Genomic DNA, 10,855 nt, shown 5'->3' on the forward strand with positions numbered 1-10,855 from the left:
CTGGCTGCACAGGTAAAAAGGGGGAATGCTGTCTGAGCCGCAGATATCCAAGTACACTTACTGCAGTACGTACAACAGTACCTGTTGGTCCTCATTCTGAAGCAGCAGAGCAGGATTTAATCCAGTCCTAGCAGGAGGCTCCAAAGGCAGCACGATGGGCACCGAGGACAGACGGGTCTCCCCTTGCCTTTTGTAGATGTAGAACCACTAAGCAAGGGCGACAGCCCCAACACATCACCCTTTTTAGAGGGAAAAAATGCTTTATTTTTTCCAGACAGAAAGGGGTACAGTCCAGTCTAGTCCTGTGCTCTGCCAAGGCCACAACCTTGACTGGACAGAGATCAGGCATAGTACTGCAGATTGGCTTTTTTCTTTGCTTGAACCTCTAGAATTCCTTCCATGTAGTCCTCGTGGGTGAGCTCTGTAGCTCCACGGCGGAGGGCAATCATCCCCTGCCCAACAAGACAGTATTTAGTGATGGCATGTGAGCGCTGCATCAGTTCTGATGAAGTGCTCCACTCGAGCTTTCTCATCCCCCCCTTACCAGTGCTGGCTGCTGTAGGAGAACACTTACCGCTTCAACGCACACAGCCTTGCACTGGGCTCCATTGAAATCGTCCGTGCAGCGCGCCAGTTCCTCATAGTTCACGTCAGGGCTGATAGGAGCAGGGAGGGAGAAGTCTGAGCACACGTCCCAAGCAGAAGCAAGGGACAGCGCTTCCTTAAGACGCGAGTGAACTCTCACCACAGTAGAGTGCCTACCACCACGCCACAGCCCTGACATACCCCCAATGTGAGTGGCAAACACAGCCCCAGGTCATGCCTCTTCCATACCTGACGTTCATTTTACGTGAATGGATCTGCATAATTCTGGCTCTGGCCTCCTCATTAGGCATCGGGAACTCAATCTTGCGATCCAATCGTCCAGAGCGGAGCAAAGCTGGGTCCAAGATATCAACTCGGTTGGTTGCAGCGATCACCTAAGTAGAAGCACGGCGATCAGACTGAGGCACCTGGAGGATGGGCCTCTCTCCTCCCCAGGGATCTACCCAGCTTATTCCCTGGACGTAATTTTAATGTTGTTTTTCTTCCCCTGCTAAAATGCCCTGGCCCCTGGTAGTGCTCTGCTAGATACCAACCTTGACTTGTGTGTTAGGCTGGAAACCATCAAGTTGATTGAGCAGCTCCAGCATGGTCCTCTGCACCTCCCGATCGCCAGCCTTCTCACTGTCAAACCTGAGGAGGAAACAAGGGGGGGAAATCAGCTAGAACCTGGCCACCCTGCCCCTATGTCTTTAATCACATAAAAAGGCAGAATGACTGCAGTTCACAGCCTTGGTTAAGCTCATGTATTGCACTCAAGCACATGTGCTTTGAGCCCAAGGACTGTGGCAAACACTGTATCTGTGCTTTGTTTTACCCTGTTTCTGAACAGGCCGTGCATTAAGCCTGACTTCCCTCACATACACAGGCAAAAGGGACTGCTAGACAGCCCAAGAGCTTTGTAACATGGCCTGTACCTCACCTTTTAGTTCCAATGGCATCCAATTCGTCAATAAAGATGATGGAAGGAGCCTTTTCCTTGGCTAGAGCAAAAGCATCTCGTACCAGCTTAGCTCCGTCACCGATGAACATCTGCACAAGTTGTGGACCAGCAAGTTTCAGGAACGTAGCCTGGGAAGTGAAAGACAATCCTGTGTCTAGTTTCTTAGTAGTGCCAGTTCTGAGTACTACACAAGCTCTTAATTAAAACAAGCAAATAAGCAAACAAAAAAAGTCCCAACCTTCCCAAGTAACACCAGTGTGTAGATATACTCCCTTTCCCCTTGGATGTGTCCTTACTCTTTTTCAGCTACTATTCTACAGCAGCGTACATTTTCTAAAGTTCATTTTACCTTGGTCTGCGCAGCACACGCTCGAGCTAAAAGTGTCTTCCCTGTTCCTGGAGGCCCGTACATAAGAACTCCTTTGGGAGGCTGGATACCCAAGTTTTCAAACTTCTCCTTGTGATTCATTGGCAGGACAATGGCTTCCACAAGCTGCAGCAAAATAAAAGTATTAAGACATAAAACCAAACGCCACGAATCCAGGCTGCCCGTTTTGAGTTCAAAGACTGCTGTCCTTGGTCACACTGGTATCACCTCTTGGATTTGTTTATCAAGTCCCCCGATGTCACTGTACTGCTCTGTGGGCCTCTCATCCACCTCCATAGCTTTCACCCGTGAATCATACTCAGTGGGTAGAGTCTCCAGGATCAAGTACGAGTCCTTGTTCACACCCTGCAAACACAAGCTCTTTGCTTTTAACAGGCCCTTCAGATAGCAGTTAATGAACACACATTCAGAGATGATCCTCTGCGCAGCAAGGATGCAGGGATAACAAGCTTAACACCATCAAATCACAACAGTTTGGCATGGTGGACAACATCGCAACAAATTGGGCATGTTTTAAAAGGAAGAGGCCCAATTTACTTATGGTACAAAAGATTGCTAACAGAAAGCTTACTAGGGAGAGATCTAAATTTTGGGCACTTATATATATATACATATAAATATATACACATATATATATACACACACATATATATGTATATATATATAAGTATATATAGTATATAGTATATACTTATATAGTAAATACTTATATACTATATAGTATATACTTATCGTATATACTTATATATAAGTATATATAGTATATATATACTTATATATACTATATATAAGTATATATAGTATATATATACTTATATATAGTATATATAAGTATATATATATACTATATATACTTATATACTTATATATAGTATATATAAGTATATATATATACTATATATATAGTATATATATATACTATATATACTTATATATAAGTATATATATATATATATATAAGTATATATATAAGTATATATATATATATATAAGTATATACTTATATATAAGTATATATAGTATATATATACTTATATATACTATATATAAGTATATATAGTATATATATACTTATATATAGTATATATAAGTATATATATATACTATATATATAGTATATATATATACTATATATACTTATATATAAGTATATATAAGTATATATATATACTATATATACTTATATATATAAGTATATACGATAAGTATATACTATATATAAGTATAATATAGTATATATACTATATAAGTATATAATATATATATTATATATATTATAGTATTATATATATTATATATATATAGTAGTATATATACTATATAAGTATATATAGTATATATAAGTATATATAGTATATATATAAGTATACTTATATATATAAGTATATATATACTTATAGTATATACTTATATAGTATATAAGTATATAGATATACATATATATATCTATACCCCCACATATATATTTTTATATATATATAAATAACCCCCACCACTTCTTTTCTATACTACAAATATTAATAAACCCATGATATTCATTTTTATTAGAATTTTAGTATAGAAATGGTCTCAAAATAATATAGACAGATTGTCTCCTTTCTAAAGGACAAGATACTTGGAATTTTCTGAAATTCCTAACAGTCACAACATCACTCACCACTAGGTCTCCAGGCTTCAACTTCTCAGCATCAACCAAGCCAATAACAGGCAGGAAATATGTCTATAGGAAAGGTAAGCAAAACCAGCTGTACTACAGTAAGACTCTTTTCAGCACTCATACAGTCACAGGCCCATAGAATACACCAAGTTGGAAAGGACCCCCCAGAGACCGCTGAGTCCAACTCCTGGCTCCACACAGCAGCACCCAAAACTCAAACCGCGTGTCTGATAGCACTGTCTAACCACCTGAACTCTGGCAGGCTCAGTGCCATGACCACTGCTCTGGGGAGCCCATCCCAGTGCCTGACCCCCTCTGGGTGCAGACCCTTTCCCTAACCCCCAGCCTGCCCCTCCCCTGTCCCAGCTCCATGCCATCCCCTCGGGTCCTGTCGCTGTCCCCAGAGAGCAGAGCTCAGCGCCTGCCCCTCCACTCCCCTTGTGAGGGAGCTGCAGGCCGCCATGAGGCCTCCCCTCAGCCTGCTCTGCTCGGGCTGAACAAAGCAAGGGACCTCAGCCACACCTCACACATCTTGCCCTCCAGACCCTTCACCATTTTGTAGCCCTCCTTTGGATACTCTCTTAGAGCTTTATATCACGCTGTGGCGCCACAACCTGCACACAGTACTCAAGGTGAGGCTGCACCAGCACAGAGCAGAACAGGACAATCCCTTCCCTCAACCAGCTAGCTGTGCTGTGCCTGATGCACCCCAGGGTGTGGTTGTCCCTTTTGGCTGCCAGGACATGCTGGTGACTCATGTCTGGCCATTGACCAGAACCCCCAGATCCCTTTCCACAGGGCTGCTGCCCAGTCTCTCAGTACATATGTCCAGGATTACTCTGTCCCAGGTGCAAAATCCAGAACTTGCTGTGTTAAATTTCACACAGTTGCCAATTGCTCAGCACTAATTTGTCAAAATCTCTCTGCAAGGCCTCTCTGTCTTCAAGGGAGTCAGCAGCTCCTCCTGATTTAGTATTACCCACACACTTTGTATGCATTCAAATCCTGCACCCAGATCACTTATGAAAACATTGAACTATCCCTAAATGCAACCTTGGGGAACCCCACTAGAGACTGGCCACCAGCCCAATGTAACCCCGTTTACCAGAGCCCTTTGAGCCTGACCCATCAGCCAGTTGTTCACCCACTGCGTTAGGTACTTGTCTAGCTGTGTGCTGGGCATTTTGTCCAGAAGGATGCTGTGAGACACAGTATTGACAACTTTGCTGAAATCAAAATACTAAATCACATCATCTAGGTTCCCTTGGCCAACTAGATGGGTAACCTTATCGTAAAAGAACACTAAGTTAGTTAAGCAGGACTTCACCCTCATGAACCTGTGCTGGTTATGACCAATGACTGCAGCTTTTCAATAACTCCCAGAGTAATCTTCTCCATCATTTTACCAGACACTGAAGTCAGATTGACGGGCCTGTAATTACCAGGGTATTTCTTACACTTCTTGAAAACTGGGGCAAATTTAGCCAGCTTCTTGGCTGGCTCAGACCTCCCCAGATTCCCAAGACTGTTGAAAAATAACAGAAAGCTCTTATGATGACATCAGCCAGCTCTCTGAGTACCCTGTGATGAATCCCACCTGACCCACAGACTTCGGCACACTCATCTGGAGCAGCAAATCCCAAACAAGTGCAGGGTTGGCTGGGAGTTAATCATTTCCCCAGCCATGGTCCTCCAGCTCAGGGCTCCAGGGCCCACGATCAGTGATAAAGACAGAGGCAAAGGCAGCGTTAAACGTCTCTGCTGTATTTACATCCCTACCGGTGAGGCGACCAACCTCACCAAGTAACAGACCGATGTTATTCCTAGTTGTTCCTCGCACCTCGCTGGGCACATGGCTCTTACCTGGCGCGTAGAGGTCTTGATGACAGCACACTTGCCCTTTCTCTGGGAGTCCAGGTCAATGTTTGCTCCGTCCTCCTCCTGGTCGTTGGGGTCAACATCCAGCAGCTGAAAACCAGAGCGAGAGAATTCCTTGTAACATAACCAGGCTAGCAGCATGCCCCCAGATTTAATGCTTCTAAACTACATGGAGTAGGAAAAAACTTCCCGTTATCCATTAGCGGTAGAATCCTAAATGCTTTAAAGTACCCTATAAAAATTCATCTCTTCCTTTCCTCATGAAGCAGCAAACAGGAAGACACTATCAAGCCCATAACAAAGCAGTAGCTAATGGCACTGATTCCTTTTCCCATTACAGCAGCTCACATTAAGACTTAAGCTCATTAAGTTTGAAAACACAAGTACAAAACAACACCCTTTTAAAAAGTAGAACCACCAACACCTTTTTTTTTTTTTTAAGCAGATCAGCAAAATTACTGAATTACGAAAAAAATGTAATGTAGCATCTGGCCCTTCTCCAGGCTTTTGCAAACTTAACTGGCCTCTTACAATGAACAAAGCAGGTACATGATGATGTGGATGTGTAAGTGGCTAAAGGACAGAACCTCTTGCATTCATACGACTTGGTTAGCAAGTCCCTGGATGAGCAGGGTGCTTATTAGTGCTTATTAGTTAAGAATAAAACTCTCTAAATGTTGTAAATTCCAATCCATTCTCTTCTTTCTTTTTTCATAAAAATCTTTCTGATTAGGGTCTCTTAGCTACTGTTGCTTTAACCACAGAACTTATCTTAACGCAAAGCCGGGCACAGTTTACAGATTTTTAATTACCAGAGCCATCACTTTCCATTCATCGTGCCACAACTTTTGGAAAACACACGCCAGATTTCACATATCCAAGTCTATGCTAAGCAAAGCAGTGCCTGACAGCTGTGTTGTGTAGAGATGTCCAGCAGCTTACACCTCCCTGAGAAATGACCCAGACAAGACATGGGCAAGTGATAAGCACTTGCAGGTCACAAATGAAACCAAGAGAAAAACCTGAAGCCCTGATTCCAGGATCATTAGTGGTTTGAGAATATGCCATGACTCAAATTACTAATGAGCTCCCCTGCCCTCCTCCCTCCTGACATAAATTGTGCACACTTCTCACTCTGCTCCAGAAAAGCACGCCGCTCTCACCTCAATAACATTAGAGACAAGGTACGGCAGGGTTTTGTTCACTTTGATCTTCTCACTGTTCTCTTTGATCTTATCCTTCATGGCCTGAAGCTCATGGGTCACTCTGAGTACTTCACTCTTCATGATCTGGATTCAGCATGCAGAAGAAAGAGGTAGAAATAACGTCAGAAGTCTAAGGCAATATAAAATGTATGTGTTGTTCTAGAAGTAGAACACACAGAAATTCTAAAAACATAAGTCTGAGGAGACAGTGTAGACAAAGGGAAACATAATAGAAAAAGAGAAGACAGCAAAATAGCCCAAACTGGTTAGGAGTTAGAGCTATGCAGTCCATTTGGTCTCTAATCAATACCCCTTAGTAATTTCCTCCCAATGTCACTTGATACATTCGGCCCAATCAACATGTCAGCTCACAGGGTTGCAATATGGGTTGCAGCTACAGGGTTGCAATAAAACTGTTATTTTTTATTATTATTTGTTTTATATGTATATATATATATATACACAAACAGATACACAGATAATTTAACATAGACACGTGCACATCTATATCCGTCCATTTAAAAGTTACTTTCTGCTGGTTTAAAGAAGAATCAGGTACTGGAACACTGATAAAACTACAAGCAATAGCATAGGAACAAACAGCCTGAAACTCCCTAAACTTAAAAGAATCACAATAAAGCATCAAAGCAAACGTATGAACGGGGAATGGCAGAATTAGGGCTCGTGTCTACTGAGAGTAGCAGGACTAGCAGCACTTTTGCAGTGAGATGCACTGCTGCTGCTCCCAGTGGAACAAAGAAATGCAGGTGCCATTTTTATAAAGCCATTACATTCTACAAGTTCATATAAGAAACCAACTTATCACTTGCTTCCATAGGGAAAAAAAACCTCCTCGTTTTCCTCAAAAGCAAAACATTCAACACTAGGGTAATATCCATGACTTGCATCCCACAAGGAAGATAGCCAGGTCCTCATCAGGCTCATCAGACAACTCGGGCTGAGAGGAACCTCTGGGGGCCTCTGCCCCGACCTCCTGCTCAGAGCAGGGCCAGCTGTGTGCTCCCACCAGGTAGCTCAGGACTGAGCCCAACTGAATCTTGTAAAATTTTAATTACCAGAGCCAAAGAATAGGACTACACAATGGGGACTGCAACTTCACTGGACAGCCTGTTCCACTGCCTGACTGCCCTCCCAGTGAAAGGGTCATCCTCATAGCCCTGCGGAGCCTCTTTACATTTGTGAGCTGTTTTTTCAGTTCATGACCTGTAGCTTATGCCTTGAAGTAACCTAGAATTGTAGAATCTTCCAGGTTGGAAGGGACCCATAAGGATCATAAAATCCAACTCCTGGCACCACAGCTCTACCCAAAAATTCAGACCATGTGACTAAGAGCACAGTCCAAATGCTTCTTAAACTCCGACAGGCTTGGTGCTGTGACTCTGTCCCTGGGGAGCCTGTGCCAGTGTGCAACTACCCTCTCAGTGAAGAACCTCTTCCTGATGTTCAGCCTGAACCTCCCCTGCTGCAGCCTGACACCATTCCCTTGGGTCCTATCACTGGTCACTAAAGAGAAGAGATCAGTGCCTGCCCCTCCACTCCCCCTCGCAAGGAAGCTGCAGACCGCAATGAGATCCCCCCTCAGCCTCCTCTTCTCCAGGCTGAGCAGGCCCAGTGTCCTCAGCCGCTCCTCATACACCTTCCCCTCTAGGCCCTTCACCATCTTTGTTGCCCTCCTCTGGACACTCTCCAACAGTTTCACATCCTTTTTGTGCTGTGGTGCCCAGCACTGCACACAGTGCTCGAGGTGAGGCCGCAGCAGTGCAGAGCAGAGTGGGACAGTCACCTCCCTTGACCAACTAGCGATGTGGTGCTGGATACACCCCAGGATGGCCCTCCTGGCCCCCAGGGCACACTGCTGGCTCATATTCAGCTTGCTGTCAACCACAACCCCCAGATCCCTCTCTGCAGGGCTGCTCTCCAGCATCTCCTTGCCCAGTCTGTACACACAGCCAGGTTCTCCCCGTCCCAGTTGCAGGACCTGGCACTTGCTCTTGTTAAACTTCATGCAGTTGGTGATCTCCCAGCTCTCCAATCTGTCCAGATCTCTCTGCAAGGCTTTTCCACCCTCAGCAGAGTCCACAACTCCTCCCAGTTTAGTATCATCAGCAAATTTGCTCTAAACACCTTCCAGAATTTACTCAAAACACGTTCTAGGACCTAGGCCTAGGCTTCAATAAGATATAAAACCTTTCTATAAGAAAAAAAAAAAAAGACAACAAAACACACAAACCCAACATTGGGAGCACAATTTCTTCTTATTAGAATATATATAATATATATTTTATATTTTATTTTATATATATTATATATATTCTAATATATAATTTTAATTTTACTATATAATTTTAATTTTACTGTGGATTTTGCTACTAACTGGAAGGAAAAACGGCTGAAAGATTAGAAAGCTCTGTAATCACCATCCACCAGTAAGCATGTTTACATCCAAGCCTGTCGTACCTAACACAGGTGGTGCTCAGTGCCACCTGGTGGACACCCACACGCACTTTGCTCCCTTTCCTGGTCACTGTCACAGTTTGAGAGCACAGTGTGAGCCCCACCGACTGTAACCCCAAATGGTCTCAGAACTCACTGCACCTGAATTGGTCCTGTTTAATGGAAAATCCATTCTTCTCTAAAAACTTAAGTATAACACACAATAATCCACAGGGCAGAACCTTTACAGGCAGTGATAAAGAAAGCACTATATAAAAACGTAAAAATTTATAAATTTGATTCAATTTAGTATTGGAAATGCTGAAGGAAAACCACATGAAGGGAGGGTGCCAATAAATATTTCTGCCACCATGTCAGTGATGCTCTTACTACAAAATGGAGGCTGCTTATACTACACACTCTATTCTGCAATTTAAAAACAAGACACAAATTTATCTTTGGTGTTTTAAGTTAAGAAGTTAGAAACACTTGCAAAGCCTGAAGCAGCAGGATAAAGTTGCCCTGTAGAATTTATGAAGTAATTTATCTCAATAATACTAGCCTCGAGTAGTAGGGATGAGCTTAAAGTTTTAAGTGTATTTGTACATGGGATAGGTCTGATACCACCCTATGGATCTTGGGACAAGTCTACCCCAGGACTGGTTCTTTTTATCCTTTTTATGAGTGGCCCAGATGAGGGGATGGAGCACAAAATCATCACATCTGCAGATGACACTAAATGTGAGGGAACGGTCTATACAGGCAAGGGCAGAGCTGCCACCCAGAGGGACCATGAGGGCCTGGAGGAACAGGTGTGCAGGAACCACACAAATCCACCAAAGACAAATGCAAAGCCCCGCATGTGGGAACTGAGCGTACCCTGTGGTGACACAGACTGGGGAGCAGCTCTGCTGAAAGAGACCCGGGACAACAGGCTCAGCGTGAGCCCACAACGTGCCACGGCAGCAAAAGTGGCAAACACCACCCTGGGCTGTGACAACAGGAGCGCAGCCAGCAGATGGAGGCAGGCAATTATCCCTGTGCACTCAACAGCTGTTAGATCCCAGCCGGTGCCCAGTTTGGGGCCCCCCTTACAGCAGAGGGGCCGATAACCCGGGCTGAGGGGACACAGATGGGCAGGGGGCTGGAGTGCAAGAGAAGGATCTGAGGGAGCCGGGCCGGCCTCCCCAGGCCCTCCCCTTCCCCTCATTCCCCCCTCAGCGGCCGGGGCCCGCTCCCCGCCCCGCTGTGGCCGCCTCAGGGACCCCGCGGGCTCCCCGCTCGGGCCGGGCCGCGCTACCTTGATCTCGCTGTCGAGCAGGCGGGTGCGCTGCACGATCTCCTCCGTGGACATCTTCAGCACCTCCTCGCCGACGCCATCCTGCGGGGCACAACGGCACCGTCACCGCGGGCCCCGCGCCGAGCCCCCCAGCCCCGAGCCCCCGGCCCCCAGCCCCCAGCCCCGGCCCCGCACCTCAGACTCGTCCCACACCGACGCCATCTTCCCTCCCCTCAGCGGCCGCTGCCCCGCCGCAGATTCCTCACGGCCGCTTCCCCGCGGCTGCCTCCGCGGACGGCGAGGCGAAAATTAGCGGCGACCCCTCGGGGGCCGTGCGGGGTCCCTACAACCCCTCCAGCCTCCCTCAGAGCCTCTCTCCCCCCCGCGGCCCGCAGCGCGCCCGGCCGTGGCGAATCTGCGGGCGGGGGCGGCGCGGTCCCAAAAGTGC

The 10,855-nt window shown here is 45.5% G+C and overlaps 1 protein-coding gene across 1 annotated transcript; it reads right to left on the reverse strand.

Annotated features, from left to right (window-relative positions):
* Positions 1–240: 240 nt before the first annotated feature.
* Positions 241–10,831, reverse strand: PSMC3 (proteasome 26S subunit, ATPase 3). Its single transcript, XM_084288531.1, has 12 exons — positions 10,603–10,831; positions 10,429–10,509; positions 6,633–6,758; positions 5,455–5,559; positions 3,592–3,654; positions 2,142–2,279; positions 1,896–2,039; positions 1,526–1,674; positions 1,140–1,236; positions 835–980; positions 575–656; positions 241–452 (listed from the first exon to the last, which is right to left on the reverse strand). The coding sequence occupies exons 1-12, from the start codon at positions 10,627–10,629 to the stop codon at positions 342–344; spliced, it is 1,269 nt and encodes a 422-aa protein (XP_084144657.1). The 5' UTR covers positions 10,630–10,831; the 3' UTR covers positions 241–341.
* Between the last annotated feature and the right edge of the window lie 24 nt (positions 10,832–10,855).

The sequence above is a fragment of the Netta rufina genome (genome assembly GCF_964035555.1).
Source record: "Netta rufina genome assembly, chromosome: 5".
In the NCBI taxonomy this organism is placed as follows: Eukaryota; Metazoa; Chordata; class Aves; order Anseriformes; family Anatidae; genus Netta; species Netta rufina.

What these genes read in the sequence shown, in the direction of transcription:
- PSMC3 (XM_084288531.1), bottom strand. Translation starts at nt 10,629, where the DNA reads ATGGCGTCGGTGTGGGACGAGTCTGAG. An exon ending in GATGCCATTGGAACTAAAAG is followed by an intron (nt 1,237 to 1,525) that starts GTGAGGTACAGG and finishes TTTCCTCCTCAG; the next exon opens with GTTTGACAGTGAGAAGGCTG. An exon ending in AGCCTAACACACAAGTCAAG is followed by an intron (nt 981 to 1,139) that starts GTTGGTATCTAG and finishes GCTTCTACTTAG; the next exon opens with GTGATCGCTGCAACCAACCG.